The following is a 21,476-nucleotide window of genomic DNA, read 5'->3' as shown; positions in this document are numbered from 1 at the left end:
CAAAGAGATAAAATTTTAAGACTGGAACTAGAGGACAAATATATTAATTGTTCTGATACTAATTTTTTTTCTATTTCTATATATAGAATATATATTTAAGAAAAATATAACCTAAAATTACAAATGAAAATCACATTTCATATGTTTTAACTTACAGTATAGAATCACAGATTCATAGAGTATTCAGGTTGAAACGAACCCCGGGAGGTCATTTAGACATCTGCTTGTCATCTAGTAGATAAATATCACATTTAATACAGCACAATCAGCTTTAGTATATAAATAATTCTTAATTAACACAGAGCACATTTCTTTTAAAATATTCTTTCCAGTGAGCAACATTATTCACATAGCAATAAAAATACAATTACAGCTGAAGGCAATGCAGGCCTACAGTGTGAGAGTGGATGAAAATTACCACTGGTTTACACCGAGGACACTCCTAATGTAGTGATTTTTTCCATTCCCTCTCTATTTCTACTGATAAACAATGTTGTTACTATTTTGCTAATTTGTCTTGCTGAGAGAAAAACAAGAGGCCTTCAGATGTTCAGTAATACTTTGGGATGAAACACTGCCAGAGGCAGATCCAGTTACTCACAGGAGACCCTCCAGCCACCCTGTAAGAGGCTTGGAGCAACACATCCAGGATCTCAGACCCTGGAAAAAACAGCAATAAAGTGCTGGATTGTTACACCGAAATAGTGGGATTTAAAGTCTCCACACTCAACATAAGTGGCACACAGAGACCATCTTACTAAATTACCCGCAAGTTTCCAGCAGGTAAGTAGGTGGGCAGCAGTGGAGTGGCAGCGGTGTGCAACTTAGAATCACAGAATCATAGCATAGTTAGGGTTGGCAAGGACCCTAACATCAACTAGTTCAACCTCCCCTGCCATGAGCAGGGACACCCCACACTAAACCATGCCACCCAAGGCTCTGTCCAACCTGGCCTTGAACACCACCAGGGATGGAGCATTCACAACTTCCTTGGGCAACCCATTCCAGTGCCTCACCGCCCTAACAGTAAAGAACTTCCTCCTTTTATCCAATCTAAACTTCCTCTGTTTAAGTTAACTTGCTGCGAGAAGTGCAGTGAAAGGGTGTTCCAGCCCTGCCATGTCTATGCACACAGGGCAATACAGTGCAGTCAGACACACAGCCTCCTGACAATTAAGACAGCAAAGATATCCCAGAGTCTGCTCTCTGCTTTTTTACTGAGCAAATCAAAGAGAAGCCCTTTCAACTTTTGCATCTCTTCCCACCAGATGGCATGACTCCTGCCACCCCTGGACTTACCCCTGCTGCTTCCCTCACTGAGAAAGACACAGCTCCTTTACCTGAAGCTCCCCAGTAACATCCTGAAGTCAGCAACCTTAGTAGTTCACCTATGTACCCAGTGCTCCCAGCAGCACAGACTTGTTCTTCCCCCTGCATCTGCTTTAGGAAAGGGAGTTTCCTTTCCCTCAGCACTGCTTTGTGCAGTTCTCCTCCATCTCTGCCCAGTCACGTTTGCTGCTCCAGTCAGGTTCTGGCTCCAATCAAGCAACATCAGCATTAAACAATTTGGAAAAGTAAGCCATTTTCTTTCTCTACAGTTTTCTCTTGGAGAATTCAACATTTAGGCTCTTCTATCACTCCATGTCTTCAAACCATGATTTTATTTGCCCAACTCAGTGAGGCAAAACCAAGGAAGGAAAAGTATCAACAACAGGTCCCAGGGAAAGTTGTGAGAGAACTACAACCACAGGAATTATGGACTGGTCATAAACCAAATGTACTACACCAGAGAAAGTGATTTCTGGAAGCCATATGCTAGCAATTTCTTATCAGTGTCAATGTCCTGCAGTATCAGGAAGTGTAAATGTCTTCCTAGTGCTGAAGAAATGACATTGTGCACTCTTATTTCAAATTTCCCAAGGGAATGCAAGAGGAAGGGCAGCGAGTGATGTATTCAAAGGGGCAGCTCTATTTATACCTTCTTTCTATCCTCTTGGAGTAGTAAATAATGAAGAATATAGTAACAATAAAAGCAACAAATATGAAAGAGATAAAGGCTAATAATGATTTTCTGGTTCGGAAGAAGTGGCATTCAGGACATGAGGCACTCTCCTCTGGGCACAGCGCCTCAGGAGTTTCCGGACTAGGAAAGCCGTTATTGTCAATTATTTCCTTGTAATGTTTCATAGAAGGCTTTGGTTCGTATTGATTTGCAATGTAACTGTAGAGACCATATTTAGGAGCAGTCTTGTCATTAAAGGAATAGACAAAATATCCTTGCAGATTAACATTATCCAGAGTGTAAGCTGTAAAAAAAAATAAAGAGTTGAAAACATGAATAAATATCATTTTGGCATTCAAAAGCAGCACCATATGTCAATACATAATGCAGAGGCAGGGGGATGTTAAACCCACATCTGCACTTCTCTTCCTCAAAATAAGGTAAAGCACATGTACATCTATGAAATGTTTCTCTTATAAGTAAAAATCTGTCAGCCTCTGCCAGACAGCGTGATCTGTGAGTATCCTGCAATCTATTTCCTTGTGCTTAGTAAACACAGCTGTGGGTGTATGACTGTGTTTAATGATTAGCATGGAGCCTATCATGAAAAGATGCCCCTCTTTTTTATATATGAAAGAACGTACGTATTGGCTTTCCTGCACCTGGATTTCTGCAACCTATTTCTCCGATTGCTCCACCTTCCTTGCAGAGCACCTCCTGACAGCCAAGGAACAGAGGACATCAGGCTACACTTCTCATGAGCCGAGGCACCAGGAAAAGATGGCACCATGCTAAGGTCATGTACTGAGACATCACCAGTGCAAATGGAAAGGTTATGCAAATCATAGTTCTCTCTTGTTATTGACTGAGTTTCTGACCCAGGATGACCTGTGTCAGTCTTTACTAAGAACATGTCCACAATTCATACTGAAAACTTGGCTACTGGAAGAGGTCCAGCAGCATTAACCTTGAGCCATCATCCCACTTGACAAAACCAATTAATCCACAGTAGTAAAAACAAACTGTAATGTTTTACCTCTCAAAATCACTATTTTTTAACAAAACAAAGCAACGTCTTGTAGCAGATGAACACAGCAGATGAAAACTAATAGTTGCTGAATTTTCATGTGTGTCTGGAAATAATTATTTCTGCAGCCATATGCAAGATATTTAGCACCTCTAGACTACTTTTCACGTGTAAAATGAAATAATATGTACCTGCCCTTTTACAGAGCTGCTATCCAGAATTAGTTTGTGCTTGCTGAACTGCTTGTGGATTTAATGGTTCTACATAAATGGTTACTGCTGTCTATTGTTTTCAATTGGCAAAGATGTATTTAAACAGTATACAAAGCACTTAGTGTACAAAGCACTTAAAAATACCATCTCAGTCCAAAGGGTTCATACTGTATTCTGGAATCATTTATCTGCACAAACCTGTTGGCTCCCCTGGAACAATGCAGGTGAGCAACATTACACGCACAAATGCTGCCACATGCAATCCCAGAAACCAGCTGGAAGAAGGCAGAATAGGAACTTTAAGGTTCTTAAACATGTTCCAAATCCCCTTTCATCTCAGTTACTGCAAAGGGTCTTGCAAAAAAAATGCAAGTTTTGAAGAAACCTGAATCAGTCATGATGCCAAGGTTAAGAGCTTGCTTCTTGTGTAAGGACAAGATGGACAAAAGCACTATACCAGAACAAGAGAAGAAAAGAGAATGGTATTAATGACGGACCAAACACTACAGAAGAGCATATTATGTCAAAAATGGGAGAGTGAGCTTTAAAGAAAGTATTATGTCCCTGTTTAGCTGGGACACAGTCATCCATTACAAAGGTAGAAAGACAGTAAAATGTAAAATGTGGCTTGCATGCGATGGCTAAGTTGAAAAACACAGGAGCTATTTTAAGGCTGGACAGAAAGGGAGGACAGAAAGGCTGGACAGAAAGTGGCTGGGAGATACTGGTATCAGAGTACGAATCACAAAGTTCTGTAAAAAACAGGGGTATGTAAAAAAACAGAGGATGGACTACTCGGTGGATAAGAAATTAGCTAGATGGTCACATTCAAAGGGCTGCAGTAAATGACTTGATGTGCAAGTGGAGACCAGTGATGAGTGGTGTTCCTCAGGGGTTGATATTAGGACCTGTTTAACATCTTTGTCAGAAACATAGACAGTGGGACTGAGTGTACTGTCAGCAAGTTTGCTGAAGACACCAAGCTGTGTGGTGCGGTCAACATGCTGGAGGGAAGGGATGCCATCCAGAGGGACTGTCCTGGTTTTGATTTTTATTTTCCTTCAATTCTCCTCCCCATCTCACTTGGGGCAGGGGGCCAGTGAGTGAGTGGCTGCATGGTACTTAGTTGCCAGTTAGGGTTAAACCATGACAGGGGCCTTGACAGGCTGGAGAGGTGGGCCCATATGAACCTCATGAAGCTCAACAAGACTGTTCTATGCGGAGGTGCTCTGGCTAACACGAACTGGGATAAAAGCCTATATCCATACACACTTTGAAAAGTGCCAAGAACTGGTACAGTCCAAAATGGTAGGATGGAGAGAAGCCATACAGTAAAAAAAAGATTAAAACCATATGCCCAAATATAGCCAGGATATGTTTAACTACCAATGCAGAAAACATTCAACCAGGGCTTCAAAATGCTGGAGAAGGAACTCTTGAGCACTTAATATTGATGTTCAGTAATCTGTGAGAGAGGTGGAAATCACAGAAGAAGAGATTAAAAGCCAGTACTTAACAGAGTGGACAGGATGACCTAGCAAATCATGGAACTGCCAGCCATCCTTCACTACTAGCAGAAGAATGGAATAGATTATATAAGGCTTGATAAAGAAGAATTACAGGTGATATATATGTTTAATGCCAGTCAGTTTAGCTTTATGAAAAATAAATCTTGCCAAACTAACTTGACATCTTTTTTATGAGATCTGCAGATCAATAAAAGTAATGATGTTTGATGTAATACACTTAAAACTTCACAAAGCAACTGACTTAGTATTATATGGCATTTGGATCAAGAAAATAGAAAGTTATGAGGTCAAGAGGAGCCCCTAATAAACAGGTTTCATATGCTCTCAAACAGAACTAATATGTTGAGAAATGTAATTGCAGGTAAATCTCACAGTAGGTATATTTCTACCATGGTCATGGAGATTGGCTTTTAGCACTGGGATATTAAATGAACTTAAATATATCAACAACCTGAAAGAAAAGCAAAACTATTCCTTCCAAAGTTTGCAATTAACACAAAGATTAGGGACATAACTTAGCTAGTGTTGCAAGCTTTGCGCAAGCAAGCAACTGGCATTTGAACATGACCAAATGTAAGGATGTCAAAGAACAAGTAGACCATACTTCGGCAGAGAATATTCTGCCTGGGGGCAGGAATCTGTAACTGAGTTTAAAATCTCACTAAATAACCACAAAGTGTGTGTAACCAACCTGATGCCATGGCCAAAAGGGCTAATATGCTGCTTAGATGTACAAAAGAGGAGTAAAAGAGGTTGTATTACATCTGCTTGAGATACAGGTGTGGCAGTTGTAGAAGCAGTGTGTCCAGGTCTGGGTTTACTCCTCCCAAGAAGAATGTTGGCAAATGTGGAAGTTTAATAATTGAAAGGTTCTAAATGACATTTTACAGCAAGGGTCACAAAGAGCTTTGACTGTGTTATTTATCAAAGACGTGAGAGATAACTTGGTTTCTGTCTGTGAATACCAGCGTAAGTAAGATACATGGAAATGCACAACAAAAAGGCTTAAAGCTAAAGAAATACTGTGAGATTGATATGTATCTACGCACACACATATATAAAAGCAGCAATTGCACATTGCAGCAGCTTACAGTGAGGTGTAGAAGATTCTACATCAGTAAAAATCTTATCTGGGTCTTGCGCTTTTCTTGAAAACCAGCGTGTGTTGTATGATAGGATGACTCTAAAAGCCTCCTTTTTCCTTATAATGTATGAATCTTTGAGACAAAGTCTGGTTTGGGTTCTGAATAGCAGGAAATGACATAATGAGGTATAGAGCTGAATTATTATGAAGATCACTGTTGGATAAGATCACTGCTGGATAAGATACAGAGGCAGCTGAGGAACAGAACTCAAACCCAGCCCTGAGGCACATCAGTGTGGAGAAGCAGCAAAGCAAAACAACAGTAGAAGTGCAATAAGAAGAAAATCTGCCTAAATACATGTGGAACTACACACGTAACATAATATTAAATTTCTGGAATCCACAAAAATGTCTACTGCCGACTTAATGCAGAGTATGTGCAAAGTCAGTCTTCCTGATGCTTAGTAACACCAATCGTTAAGTCAAATGAAAACCTGTTATGCTGTAGTAACATCCCATTTATAGATTATTCTACGTAGGATTTTTTTAAAGTTAAACATACTTTATTACAAAGTGTATACTAATACTGGGATTTGTGACATATAAGCCACCACTACTGATTCCTTACCTTTTAAAGCTTCATTGATGTAATTCTGTATATAATACACTCTGAGCTTATCATGCACCATATTCTGGTCATCGTCAATTCCATTAGCCAGAACATAAGTTGGGACATCACCATACTTTGATTTAACCCACTTGAGCAATTTACGCAGTCCCCAGGGCACTACTGCAGCTCTGCTGGGGGAGTGCAGCCATGTGATGTCATTGATCATTTGAACTTCAAGATAGTGGTCATATTTTACTGCATCTTCTTTCTCCCAGCCCACAAGAGTAGTAGTGTAGTGACACAAAGCAAAAAAATCAAATGATCCCTTGATTAACTTCCTTTCGTCTTCTGAGAAATAAGGCAAGTGGAAATTATACAGGTCAACACCGTTTCTTCGGTGAAGCCATGCTCTCATCACCTGCGGGTAGTCACCATTCCCAAAGATGGGCTCTGCAAGCCAGCCAATGTCGAATTCTAAAATTCTGTCAGCAACTTCTTGGTCATTCCTGGAAAAGGGACAAGCTGGTTCTACCCAGTCAGCTTGCAGAGCTATTGATATTTTGCCTTTCTGAGATCTCCTGAATTCTTTGTCATAAAGATGCCATGCTTTCGCATGGGCTTTCAAGAGGTTGTGGCCTGCAGTGTATGTCAAGTTTTTCACAGGTGGTTCATTCATTGTGATCCAAAATTTGACATGGTCCCCAAGACTTGTAAAGCAGAATTTGGCATACTCAACAAAAGCCTTAACGGTTTCTATGTTTTCCCAAGCTCCATATTTGGCAAGGGAGACTGGAAGCTCTTGATTCTCAGCCATTGGTTGCCATAAAGCAACAACAGGAGTTATGTTAACTCTGAGAAGTTCAGTAGCAAAACACTGATAATAATGTACAAGTGTGTGGTTGATTAGCGAAAGGTTACCTAAAGGAAGGATTAAGGACCATTTCAGTGAAAAATGGAAGTGTGTGACATGCATTTCTTGCAGAAGAGAGATCTGGAGCCTGATAGCAGCAAAGTCAACACAGTGACGCTTGCGCTTCGAGGTGAAAACTCCATCCAATTTAATAAGCTTCTTCGTCTGGTGAACATCCCACACATAAACATTAGAGTCAAGAAACTGGGAGGGTGTTGTGTCTACCTAGGTAGAATAAGAAACATACCAGATTCAATCTGTTTGTTCTAGGTAGGTGGGAACATCATAACTATCAGGCACAATGTAGCTAAATATCTGAAGTCAAAACACTGCATCTAGCACCGCTGGCACCTCTGATAGCATCAGGCTCATGTGAATGAATGAACTTTCTGTTAACATGTGACATCAGAAAAGTACCAAATTTATATATAATTTTCACCCTACTTTCTGAACGAGCTCATCCTGATTGTCACCATGTTTGTATCTTCTCCAGATTGCTCCAGTCTGTATGGGAAACAAGGGACTGCTGAGGGATAAGGCATTAAGCCTGTGACAGATCTCCAGAGAAGAGCTTCAGCAAAGACTACAGTAATTTTTAAAATGTTTTTCTTTCAAGATTAAAAAGGGCCTACAGAGAGCCTCTCTGTTGTAAATTACCCAGTAGATTCAGTTTCAAGACCACTCCCTGAATGCAGTAAAAAAGTTCTTTTCCTGATTATGATGAAAGATGAGTAATGCCCTGCACTTGATTTTTAGCACAAATTCAGTTAACAAGCAAAATTTTTTCTTCTTGCTAAAGACATCCTTTCTGATTTAACTCATACTGAACTCATTTCCAAGTTATTTCAGCAGGCTGTTATGTCGGAACAATTTGTTTTCAGGCGTCTGAGTAAACCCAGTATGTCACTCCAACAATAAATGCATTTCCCATGAGTCCCTAGGGCTTCATGTCAGAACTGCCTGTATGACATACTGACACAGTAGAAGATGAGCTTTTCCACAACTGTACTTTCACTTTTTAATGAATATCACAAACAGAATAAGGACTAGAAAATGAAAAAAGTGAAATACTTAATAGAACATACAGTGTAAAATCTCCTAATTCATACTCTGGATTAACTCCTACAGAAAAGAGCCAAGCTACAAGTTACTGGTACCACAGATGTTTATTTGTCTCTTTTTCCTTCCCCCGCTCTTTGGGGCAGTTTTCCCCTGAGTTCAGATTTTCTTGTCCTGCCCTCTGTTTGAAAAGCAGGTGTCAGCCTACAACCAGTGTTCAACTTGTAGCTGAGGCTTTGCAGACTATATAAAGAAGCTGCTGAAAATCAGTTGCTGTTTTCTCCGGAGAGGTCGGTACTGTGCTTATAGAAGAAAGTAATCAAAAACAGCGTGTCTGAAGGAAATTGCTTTTCTGGAGAATTGTCCCTTGTAGATTACTAAAGCATGCATTGCCACCAATACTGTGGGAATGCTGTCAAAAGAGTTTTTCCACTGTGATGCATCTACAAATCACACTACCTAAGCCTTAGAGCACAAAATGTTGGAAAGGCCTTTTGAAATGAAAATATTCAGCTCTGAAGTTTTGGGGATGGAAGGGATTTTTTTAACTGTTTTAGGCTGACTGACTCCACAACTTTATAGTTGTTATTGATCCCTAAAGCAGCAATTCCATTTCTAATCCCTAATCTGTCTGGGAGCTACAAGGATAATGAATGCTGAATTTTCTTGCAAATCAGTGTTCCAAGTAAGAATGCTGAAGTATTTTTCAAGAGAACAAAGTCAGATCTCACTTTCAGAGTGAGAAGGAACAAACAATGCCCCTGCACTCTAGCCTTAAGAAAGATTCTGTGTTTGTGGAAAATCTAAATTAAAAATTCTGTTCTTGGATCAAGCCTCTGTGTTGAATTTAACTACACCTCTTTACTGTGGTTAGAGAAGCCCTGCAAGCCAAAACAGCACCTGAGAATTACAGAGCCAAACTTTTAAAGAGACTAATCTACACAACTAATCTACTACTTCTACTCATACGAGGAAGTCTTAAAATTTGAAGATTCTTCCAAAGTATCGGATTTGCTTGAAAGAAAGAGTGACAGCTATGAACTGGATCCATAATCTAGCTAGGTGCTATCCAGGCGTACTGCAGGCCTCCGTCAGACACAGTACAACTCAAAATGACAAAGAAGGAATACAGAAATTTCATCTAAATCTAGCATTGTTTACTTTTCTTTATATAAAATTGCTCTAACGATGGTACCAGTATATATATGCGTAAGATGCACAAGCATGCCACTAGAGTTTTAAGAGCTTTCAGGACATTTTCTAAAACATGTATTATCACAGCAGGCAAATACATTACCATTAAAATTATGGACATGAAAAAGCAGTAATATTTCCTATTTCATAGACTTGGAAATGCACTATATAAGACCTAATGAACTTTCATTTGAACAGGACTGACTTCCAGTAACTGATCACATAACACACCCAGGGAAGATGAGCATCAGACCCCTTTCAATTTCCGCACATTTTTCAATCTGACTGGATTTGCTGGTCACACACAGAAAGTCTAGTAAAGACTGAATTACAGTGTTTGGCACAAAAGCCTTGTACCATCGGCTTGCAGCACTGTGGTTATAATATATCAGCAAAGACACTCTACCCAGCAAATTTATCAATGTGATGCACTGATCTGGCTGGGCAGCATGTTGGCTTTATCATCAGACTCACCTGAATGTAGTTGTCAACAATTCCCCAGGCAAAGCCACAGGGAAAAATACTTTCTATGGGCTGGTTTTCAGGCAAAGGTGGGAAGCCATTTTTTTCTATCAGCTTTTGATAGAACAAGACAGAAGATTTGGGCATCAACTTCTTGTCATGGCTTTGAAAATCAACATAAAACAAACCACGTCGAATGCTGTATCCCCTGTGCCATTCAAAGCCGTCCAGGAGGGACCAGACCGTGTAGCCAAACACATTAACTCCGTCGTAGCGGATGGCTGAGGAAAGAACAAAACCAAGCTTATCGCAGTGTTCCCTTTTCCCCTGTAGATTACACTGTATCAGCAATGTTTGCTGTGTTCAGGTGTAAGAACAATGCAATAGGTCAGATAAATATCTCAGGGCTTGCCTCAAAGCCTGTTTAGGGAAGATTTTCAACTGCATCCAGGTAGCTGCTAGGTCACGGGTGCACTGTACAAGGCAGCCGAGGTACCTGGCTTGGCTTTAAACAAGCTAGATTTAAAAAGAGAACCAGTGTAGCAGTGGTTCGAGGCAGTGCTGCTAATTAGGCATGCCAAATCTCAGCCTCCAAGAAGAGCATGCTACACTTGAACCGACTGCAGCAACTGAGCCAAAACTGCACTGCACTCTGCTATACACACTGCAGCTCACACTGTGGCAGTCGAAGTGCCATTAATGCAGCACTATCCTGTATGCAAACAGAAGTTACACTCTTTTTCCTTCCCCCTCCCACTACCAATACGTACTAAGAAAACCCTGACAACACTTCTGGTGTGTTGATGAATATTTATTAGCATAGATTTTAAGTAGAAGTGATAATGCAGAGAGACCCTCTTTGTTTGGTAATTCTATCTCTTTACATCTTTTATGGCATAGTATTTTCCAGCTTAAATATTTAAGGGTTTCTAAAAATACGTGTCTGTTCTAGGTCAGTTGTTTGACTTTTATCACTACACATATTGAAAGTTAATATCAGGGTCTACTGGCATCTGTCAGTTTAGTCAACATTACAGTTTTAAGATTCAGATGATACTACTTTTAGTTGTATTAAACACTGAGATTCAGCAAAATCCAAAATGCCTGAGCAAAGTTCAGCTTCAGGAAAACGCAAAGGAGCATGCTTATTTTAATTACATAATTAGATCCACCCTAATTCAGCAATGCATTTAAGTGCAATCTTAAATGTTCTTTTGAACTCCAGTTTGGCTCTGTAGCCAATAGAGTTTATCTTTATTACTCACCATCGTCTGTCAACCCAAACTGGGTACTCGCTGAACATATTTGCCATTCTAGTAACACTGAAAGAGTGATTTTTCAGGCAACCAGAATATCAAGATACTAATTTCCTGGTTTTTATTAATGTACCTCATTACAATCAGTTATGAAGGACCACATGGTTTCTTGATTGCAACCCTGTTTGAATCAATTAAATGAACTGCAGTTAAGTAAGCAATGAGTTCGGCCCAGTATTTATCGCAGGTCATGAGAAAATGTCTTAAGGAAGTGGAGTATTTCTCCACCTAAAGGCACCATTCTTTTATGTTTGGAAGATGCCAATATTTTTTTAACCTCTGCATGCATCCATGATGACATCTGCTATGCCAGCAGAGTAAAGTAACAGCCAATACAGGTCCACTTTGTGAACCCGTCTCAGTGAGCCTTTCTCTTTGAACAGCATCTCACCCCTTCTATAAGTCATCATACAGCACTCCCACACTTCTTGAGTGCCTCATAAAAATTCTCCTCAAAGCCTTCTTTAAAAATGTATTAACTTGTAAGTATCACCTATGAAAGAAGCAACATGGAAATTTTTTGTAAGTTTGAACAAGTCTGGAAGTTTCCAAACCAGTATCTCAAAAGGGAAAACAAACAAAAAACGCCACCAAACCACAATGAAAATTATTGTCTTTTTTTTCTCTTTCTTTTTCCTTTTTCTCTCTCTGCTCTTTTTTTATGTCTGTGGTGCACAACACTGGCTGACTGAAACCTAAAGTGTCCTTGCTTCTGAAACCACTTCTGAGTGGCCTTAAACATAAGACCTACTGAAAGTAACACCTGACCTGAGCAATCCCCCACATCATATGAAGAAATGTTCCACTAAGCAGGCCAGAACTGGGTTAAAAATTAAACAGCAGCTCAGCTCACATGCTGTTTAGCTCACTAGGATAGAAACAGTCCAAGGAAATATGGCAGACCCATAAGCATCAAATATAGATCCTTAAAACCTTCTGTTCAGCTGCTGTTCAACCACAAGGCATGAAGGTGAGGTGTGCGAAGCCCTCAGCCCCTGTTTCTATGCAGAAGGTGTGCAGGGATCTACATTTTGCCTTTGGACATACCCAAGAACAGCTCAGTCACAATCTGTCAGGGGCCTGGATGTTCCCATTCTCCCTGAGACTCTGAATTCAGACCTGTTAAATCCCTAGATAATGACCTAATGGCTTGGCTAGTCAACAGCACAGAGCTCTCCTGGTCAACATGCTCCACTTTACAAGGAACAATCTATTTGTTGCACCAAAGACAGAGCAGGGAAGTGAATATCACCCTAGAGTAAGAGGTTAGATACCAACCAATCTCCATCAAACGATCAACTTTTGGTTGATGAGAAAATGAACATGAGCTGGCTTCAGTGTGCGCTTGCATCCTAGAAAGCCAACCGTATCCTGGGCTGCATCAAAAGGAGCGTGACCAGCAGGTCGAAGGAGGTGATCCTGCCCCTCTACTCTGCTCTCGTGAGACCTCACCTGGAGTATTGTGTGCAGTTCTGGTGTCCTCAACATAAAAAGGATGTGGAAGTGTTGGAACAAGTCCAGAGGAGGCCACGAGGATGATCAGGGGACTGGAGCACCTCCCATATGAAGACAGGCTGAGAAAGTTGGGGCTGTTCAGCCTGCAGAAGAGAAGGCTGCGTGGAGACCTCATAGCAGCCTTCCAGTCTCTGAAGGGGCCTACAAGGATGCTGGAGAGGGAGTCTGCATTAGGGACTGTAGTGATAGGACAGGGGGTAACGGGTTCAACCTTAAAACAGGGGAAGTTTAGATCTGATATAAGGAAGAAGTTCTTTACTGTGAGGGTGGTGAGGCACTGGAATGGGTTGCCAAGGGAAGCTGTGAATGCTCCATCCCTGGCAGTGTTCAAGTCCAGGTTGGACAGAGCCTTGGGTGACATGGTTTAGTGTGAGGTGTCCCTGCCCATGGCAGCGGGGTTGGAACTGGATGATCTTAAGGTCCTTTCCAATCCTAACTACTCTACGATTCTATTCTATTCTAACTCTAATTAACATGTAACTACATTATATTACAGCTGTAATTACTCTATTCAACCCTAAATGATATTTGGGACCAAAATAAATAAATAAATAAATATAAAAATATTGTAAACAGTAAAAGAATATAGGGCTGTGAATCCCAAATAAAAAGACCCTTTCCCAGAGCCACAGAGCTTGTCTACAGCATGCAGTGTGAGAACAGACATCAGCACTTCAACTGACGTCAGGAGCATACTGAGCAGATCTCCCTCATCACACTTTGGTTCATATCACAGAGTGGTCTCAGGATACATGCTCTCAGTTCCTTTCAGGTGAAATTAAACTAGGAACAGTCTTCAGGAATGCACACAGTGTGGACACCAGACCCTCCACACCAGCTCTTTCTAATCAACAGGCTTAGTCCAATAGGGTTGCACTTGCTTGTTAACATAGAAATAGACATAAGCAGTTTTGTGTGACCCTGGATCTAAATTAATTATCCTTGTTTCTGTTATAGCTCCAGTGTCATTTTACTGTCCCTAGACTGCTGGAGTGAATCTCATGGTAAATAGCTCACGAATCTCTACATTAAAGTGTTTTATTACACTGTTTACAGTGTTTATTTATTATATTAGATGTATCCTAAATCTTTGAGAGAGAAAACAGGTGCCTTTGTCTTTGGCCTTTAATGTTGTCCAACAAGATTGCTCACAGCCAACATGATGCCTTTTGTGGATCTTCCTCAACTGAATTCCCCCAGATAACGCATAGGAAACTTTGGTATTTATACTGAATTTTGCACATTCTAGCAGCAGAAGATTTAATTGCAATAATTTCCATCATAATGATGCCAAAGTCCCTTCTGCTGATCCAGTCTGCCTCTGCTGTTTTCCTTTTCTTTCCATAAAATGTTTAGCCAAGTGCTGGTATTAAGTTAGTATGACAAAACTTGTCATATTAACTAGTACATATTAATAACTGCATTGTTGTTGCTGTTATTATTATTATTTACTGAATGGCACATTAAAAGGAAAGAAACACTGCAAATTGAGACTATTTCTAGCCAGCTGTGATTAAAAGGAACATCTATATGTCCAGCAATTTATAAACTAAACAGAAATAGGGGTGACAGGAATATCACTCCTCTGTGAAAATGAGCCCTTCATCTGACTTCATCCAAACTAGTAATACTATACTTGCAAGTGTTAGTAACTGGTTTGCATTTTATTGTTTCCATTCTGGATGGGAATTTAATTTATTTGCAATAATTAGGTTTCTGGAATAGTAGATGAAACAGATGTGGGAATCCTCTGCATCTTCATGAGTACTGAGAATAAAATGAGACCCATTTTTGCTTATCCCCTGTATAAAAATGGCAATGCAACAATGGCTTTCTCATCTGAGCTAACAGCTACAGTAATACTGTTTTTTAAATCAGACAGTAAACTATAGACAAGTAAATACATTATTAAATTGTAAATTAAGAAATTAAAAGACAATGAAAGTGGAAATGGTAACCCCACAACTTACAGGTGACTACTAGGATTGAAAAAATCTGTTTTGCCACAAGAAAATGGGAAAACAGAAAATAACTCTCATACGAGGCAGCATATTTCTTTTACCTTTTGGAAAAAAAAATAATAGGTTAACAATTTAAATAATGTAGATTACATAACCTCAAATGTTCAGTTCTTAAACTGAAAATTCAGATGAAAACTGAAACTGAAAATTCTTAAAATTCAGATTTTTGCCATTGATGTCCCATGTAAAACCTGTGCAAGGGCAACACTGAGATGCAGGATGAAAAGGTTCCAATTTTTCATTTAGAAATGTATTCTTTCATCCCTCTGTGTTTCTCAGAGGAACTCCTATTGCATAGTATTTACCTTCCCATATATACAGTCTTAGATTTTGTACATATGTTCATACATCTAAATGATAGAAAACAACTATTAATAAACAGCACAGTAAATTTCCGTAAGTCCACTGAGAGTACAGTTCACGTTTTGCACTTCCTCCCACCAAAGACAGAAGAAATTTTCCCACTGACTTCAAAGACAGCAGCATCAAGCTCACCAAATGCTATCTGCAGATATTAAGGGTCTTCAAAAGCTGAAAATAATAAACCCAGAAAAGGGATTTGGAGTCTCATTTCATAAGTGCCAAGATGAATGTTAAAGACTAAAATTAGTTTTCAGCCTGGTTCTTCAACATGTCTCTGTAGACTATTTTGCATTATGAGTCTGTCAAGCACATATTAATACAACCTCAGTATTAATACAATACCTTTTAAAGTTTCCATAATGAACTTTTTGAGATAGTAAATATACTTGGCATCATCTCTCTTGGTGCTACCAGAAACAAACCAGCTGTTCTCCACAATGAATATTTTGGGGTTGTTATATTCACTGCTTATCCAGTAAAGGAGCTGCCTCAGGCTTATTGATTCCAACTGCTGGAATTTCATGTGGGAGTCCAATAGCTGGAAACTCAGGGTAGCTCCAAATGAAAGAGCAAAAAAGTCTGCTGTTCCCTTGACATACTTCTTCTCAACCTCACTGAATTCAGGCAACAGAGATGAGAGGTTGCTCCTCATGCTCTCTGGATAGTCACCATCAATAAATATGGGCTTGGCAAACCAGCCAAGCACAAAATCGAGGGATTTTTGACATTCTTTTATGTTTTTTTCAGTCATACGTTGAGGTTTTATCCAGTGGGAGCTAAGGGAAATGGACACTTTTCCTCTTTGAGTTGGACGAAAATGGTCATTGTAGAGATGCCAAACTTTAGCATGGGCCTGTTGAAAAGAAAGACTGTAATTAATGCACCTGAAATTCCACTTTAAGTAACACAATTACTTTCAAGCACTGACTTCATGTCACATAGTAACAACATACATATGAGCATTTGAGGGCTCAGCCGTATTCATTTATCAGCAGTTTACAACTCCTAAATAAAATTTTCTTTAATACCATATTAATACCCTGTATCAACTACAAATCACTAGCCAGGGACTAGTTAGTCAGGGAAAACAGCATCTCAGTTTTCCATAAGATACTATTCCAGGCACTGAACAAATTTTTAGCTAGGCACCTTTTATTACCTTTTGAGTTCAGACATACTTCCAGTATTTATAAAAATGAAGATACTTTTATAACTGAATATGTTTGAAAGTACATTTTCATTATAGGAATATCACTTTATCTGTTGTTTCAGAGATATATAAAGGAGGAAGGTCTGTTCTTAAGAACTGCCCAGATCCCACAATACAAGACAAAAATCACCCTTGAAATTATTTCTCTTTCCACCAGAACACACAGTAACTGAAAAACTACCAATCTGGATTTAAAAAAGTCTGATGAAAAACAACTTACCATACCTCCTGAAAAATTATTCCAATAATTCAATTTAATTTGTTTTATTAAAACTTCCTATTTACCTCTAGCACCAGATTTCAACCACTTGTCTTGGTATAATTTTATCTGTTACTGTGAGAACTTTTCTACCAAATTTCTTTCCCATGGTCTTGCAGTCAGTTGAAACAGTCTCCTGATGTTCTCTTTGAAAGCTAAATAGATTAAGTTCCAGGAGCCTTGCATTATATTCAGGCATTATCTTCAAGCTCACTAACCATTCTCACTGCTCTCCTTTGATTTTCTTCCAATTTCTTATCATCTGTCTTACATTGTAGAAGCAGAATTGGACATAATATGCCACTGGTAGTCTTGCCAGCAGTAAAACCAGAGACAATTTAATACATTATTTCTGCTTATGTAGCCATAGCATCACCCTGTGAAGCATATGCTCATCTCAACTACCCTATCTCTAAAGCCCTTCACCATATAAACCATGCTTTTTCTTTGCACCTAGCTTATCAAAGAATTTTGACTTCTCTATGAATCAAGATCCCATCTTTTTGTCATCAACACTTCAGTAGAAATCGTCATGCCTTTTTCCAGGTCATTGATAAAATGGTAAAATATATGAGATCTATTCATTAGAAAAAAGCCTACCTAGTAACTATTCCCAGTTTACATCTGTATTTTGAGACTTATCAGTTAATGTTTGTTCATTTGTGCTATGATGACACGAACCTATATTCTTGCCATACAAAGTCACAGGTGTGATGAATATATATGACAGATTACTAATCAAAATGTCACACACATTTTTAGCCCTCCCTGGAAGGATACAGAAAGCTGTGTAACTCCACTCCATGCAGTTGGTATGTTGGCAAATTTTATCATCAATTTATTGATAGATGCTGTTCACAGTTTTCTTTTCATACACTCTTACCAGTCAAGCTTTGAACCACAATGATTTCCAGTTGCCAGCATTACTAAGAACATTATGCAGTTAAAATTATTAACAATTTTTTTTTTTCCACAGACACTGTTAATTACCCTGCAAAAAATAATGAATTCTATCATTCTAGTGTTCTTGGAGAATTTGAATTCTCACTGCTGGGAGAAAAGCAATTGGAAGCAAAGGACAACCAAAGTTAAGATCAATAATCAAGGCTCAGCTCAGCAGTCCCCATACAGAAAGATGCTGCCTTTGAGTCATCATAGGATATATAAAACATCTGTGCAGATCTGACACTGGCTCTAGAGGAGACTAGAACCATGCCCTTTTAGAGTGGTAACAAAAACCCAAACAGAACAATCCTGGAGACTGTGAATCACAGTACACACTTACGTGCTTGTACCTAAATCAAGCTCTCAGTTGCAAATTTCAGTGTACATGCCCTCATTTATAACACATCAATAGCTCACATAAATGTGAGGCAGTCCTACCATCTGTGTATATTAATACAATGGTTTTTAATGCTAATGAGAAATTAATATACAAATTATTTCAAAGTCCAACATCAAAAATGAGATCTGACCTAAGCACAGGCTCAATTTTTACTTCACACTGAAGCTCCATTAGCCTGATGAAAGAATAAAAGCCATTACGTATCATGACAAAATGCTACACACCCAACTCTTCAACTATGATTTTGAAAGTACCACTGGGAACAAATATGCCACCATCTGCAACCCACTGCACATCCAAATCTTCCCTCATAAAGGTGCCATATATTCTTTCTCTCTTGGACCTGACTCATTTCGTGTCTAAAATGTAGACATCACCATGCTCAAGAACACAATTTCTTCTCTGTCATCTGCACTTCCAAGTATGCTGCCCACTTGTACAGCAAGGACTGCGGAGGACTTGCCCCATAATTCTCAGATGTCCCTATTCCTATCAATGGAGAGAGATCTTCCAGCATTTTCATAAATTTTGGTTCTACCATGAGGAAAGGAGGAAGGGTGTCCCACAGGTTATCCCTCCACACAGATAAGGAGGTACTGTTTACTCCCTCTCTGCAATGAAAAAGTATGAAATGTAGCAATGTGGGATTTTTTCACCCGACTTTATTTTCTAAGCAAGTTATCTCATCTGCCTCTATAGAAAATGAAAAGATATCTAAGATATGCAGGGTAAGTCACTCTTTGGGAGTCCATCTCTCTCCACTAATCATAGACAAAACCTGCTACCCAGTTAAGACAAGACACATTCTACAGACAGATGAAAGCAGGCAAGAAGAAACCCTATGGAGTGTGCATGAAGGGGAATTGTATCATTTCCATTAAAAAAAAACAACTAACCATAGAAAATAGTGCATCGAAGTCCTCAGGCTCTGTGGACATAGATTAATGAAATAGTTCAAAACCACATAGAAATAAAGCTGGAAAAAGCCAGACAGAACAGAGAGTCTATATAAATCTAGGACAGAATTAATTTGCCTAGAATTAGGAGTCTAATGCAGTTTTAGAGACTTCAGAGTATTCTGGCCCTAATTCCAGCCAGTTTCAGAAAGCTGTCAGTCTCTCATAAATGCTAAGTTGCATCTCGCAACTCCACAGGAACAGCTGGCATATGACAGAATGTGTCAAATGATACTTTGCACCTATACCCATCTTCAGGCAAAGGAATCCCACTCCTAGGGTGGCCCTCATTTTGAGCAGAAGACACCTAATATTTCGCTGTCCGTATGTGAACTAGATGCCCAAACTCCCCCTAAAGGCAATGGAGATCTCAGGGTCCACTCAGCCACCTGAACACAGGCATCTAGTTGCCATTCCAGAAAGATGCAGGCATAGGCCCCATCTGCTGTTTCAATGAAGATGTCCTAAACAGCCTATGAAGTCTCACACGGCACTACTTACACCAAGCTAACAGTATCCCAGTCCAAGTCAACCTACTCAATGGAGTAGAGTGAGTGATTCCCCAGTACAGTACAGCAGCCATACCACTGCACCCAGCAGGACCACTACCTACATCCCAATAACTGTATGGATTCGTGGTAGGATTTAATGTAGGTGCCTAGACCTTTTTAAGATGTCTTACCTGAATGAGGCTGGCAGACATGATTCAGGACCCAATGGGAGACCTTGGTCTTCTGGAAAACCAACTGGAGGATAGGCAGAATATCCTAGGGTAGCTCAAATGACACCATATTTCTGCTGGGACAACTGAAACCATCCAGATGTCTATTATCTATAACTGGCATTTAGCACCCCCGATCATGTGCAGAGAAAACAAGCAGGAACCAACCTACCATCAGTTCCTTTATATTTATCTGAAATTTTACTTCCTTATCCAAGTGACTTACTTATTGGTACCTAATTTTAGTTCACAGCTGACTAGGATTAAGATCATGGCAATCCACAGTTCAGTAACTTACTGACACACAGCAGTAACTCCATGTCCCTGGTTTTACGAGGTGCTGACGGGTCTTAGTTTGTTCCTGGTCAGCTCAAACAGGCGTGCAGTGCTGACAGATCACATGGCTAAAAAACACTAGTGAAAAAGGCTGGTTACAAACTGCCTCTACAAAGGGTTGTGCAGTCACCTATGTATTATGAGCAGAACTGCTAAAACTTGTGTGCTGGTCTGCAGACTGCTGAATTTGGGTAGTCTTGTCATTATTATTTGTATTCAGAGAGAAGCACATTTTGTTAGATATCAAACACCTGACTGACACTTTGGGGGGGATACTACCTGCTACTACCTGGGGGGATACTTGAACCTGCTGAGACTTGAGAAAAGCTGGTACTGGGAAAACTGTGTATTAGGATGGGTGCTGTCTGTGCTTACTAGTGTCTATTCTTCAGGAGCAGACTGTCAGGAAAGCTTTTAAACAGTACTTACCCTTAAAATGCTTTCATTGCTAAGAAAATAATGAAGTTTTATATCACCGTAAAAATGAAAAGAAGTCTCAAGATGTAGCTTGTCCTTATCTCAGCTCATTTGTATGTCTGTACTTAATTCATGTTTCAGGCTCTGACAAAGTCCCAGTTCAAGTTCTTCTTCCCCTGACTTTCCCACCCAATATACCTATTTGGACAGCAGTCTACCTATACTCAACTCATGAAACTGATTTGGTCATGTTTGATTAGCCTTTAAGAGATGCCTGCATGAATCAGTCAGTAATGCCAAAATTGACCCTTGATGAAGGCAGAAAAGCCTCCTGCAATGCCATAGCACAGGCTAGTTCTACAAAGTCTTGCAGTACTTTGTAGTAATAGCAGAAATGATTCAACACAGGCAAACAAGCTTCAGAATCTGACACAGTCATGTCCTACTCTAATGCAGGACAGACCTACCATAGTCCAAGACATAGTCCAAGTCAATTTAGTAATACACAGATACTTGTTTGCCTGACTACTCCTCCAAATTCCTGACCAAAATCATTAAGATCTTCCTGCGTCTAGCACTGATATGTATAATTTTCCAAGTTCTCAGTACTTGTATCTATCATGATGCATGACCTTCACAAGAGCACATCAAGAATTATAATTGGGCACATCATTATTCCATAATTTGTGTTCATTCCTCTAGAACAAGTTGTCTCAGTTTTAAGTTGTGTTTTCTGAACCAATAATAATACCATTCATTTCACAAATAAACTGCACAAATACCCTGCTCTCTGCTCAGATGAACTATCCTGTATTAACTCTCTACTTGCGTGTTAATGAAACTGAATAGGAAAATGTTACTGAAAGTCATTTAGCAATACGAAGAGTTAATTGGAAAAGATGTGCAAAGGCTTCTGATTACCAGAAAC

At 39.6% G+C, this 21,476-nt stretch overlaps 1 protein-coding gene across 1 annotated transcript in view; it reads right to left on the bottom strand.

The window, feature by feature from the left end:
* Nucleotides 1-1,426: 1,426 nt before the first annotated feature.
* Nucleotides 1,427-21,476, bottom strand: part of KL (klotho) — a 48,693-nt gene continuing 28,643 nt past the window's right edge. Inside the window, exons 2-5 of the mRNA XM_057410422.1 lie at nucleotides 15,647-16,157; nucleotides 10,102-10,370; nucleotides 6,483-7,599; nucleotides 1,427-2,306 (exon numbers count right to left, since the gene is read on the bottom strand). Coding sequence (XP_057266405.1) covers nucleotides 1,969-2,306; nucleotides 6,483-7,599; nucleotides 10,102-10,370; nucleotides 15,647-16,157 — 2,235 coding nt within the window. The 3' untranslated portion in view covers nucleotides 1,427-1,968. The remainder of the gene's footprint in view (nucleotides 2,307-6,482; nucleotides 7,600-10,101; nucleotides 10,371-15,646; nucleotides 16,158-21,476) is intronic.

The sequence above is a fragment of the Pezoporus wallicus genome, unplaced genomic scaffold, assembly GCF_028554395.1.
Source record: "Pezoporus wallicus isolate ANWC-B61680 ecotype Strahan unplaced genomic scaffold, APGP_CSIRO_Pwel_v1 contig_1876, whole genome shotgun sequence".
In the NCBI taxonomy this organism is placed as follows: Eukaryota; Metazoa; Chordata; class Aves; order Psittaciformes; family Psittacidae; genus Pezoporus; species Pezoporus wallicus.
This window is presented reverse-complemented; position numbering and strand designations above follow the sequence as displayed.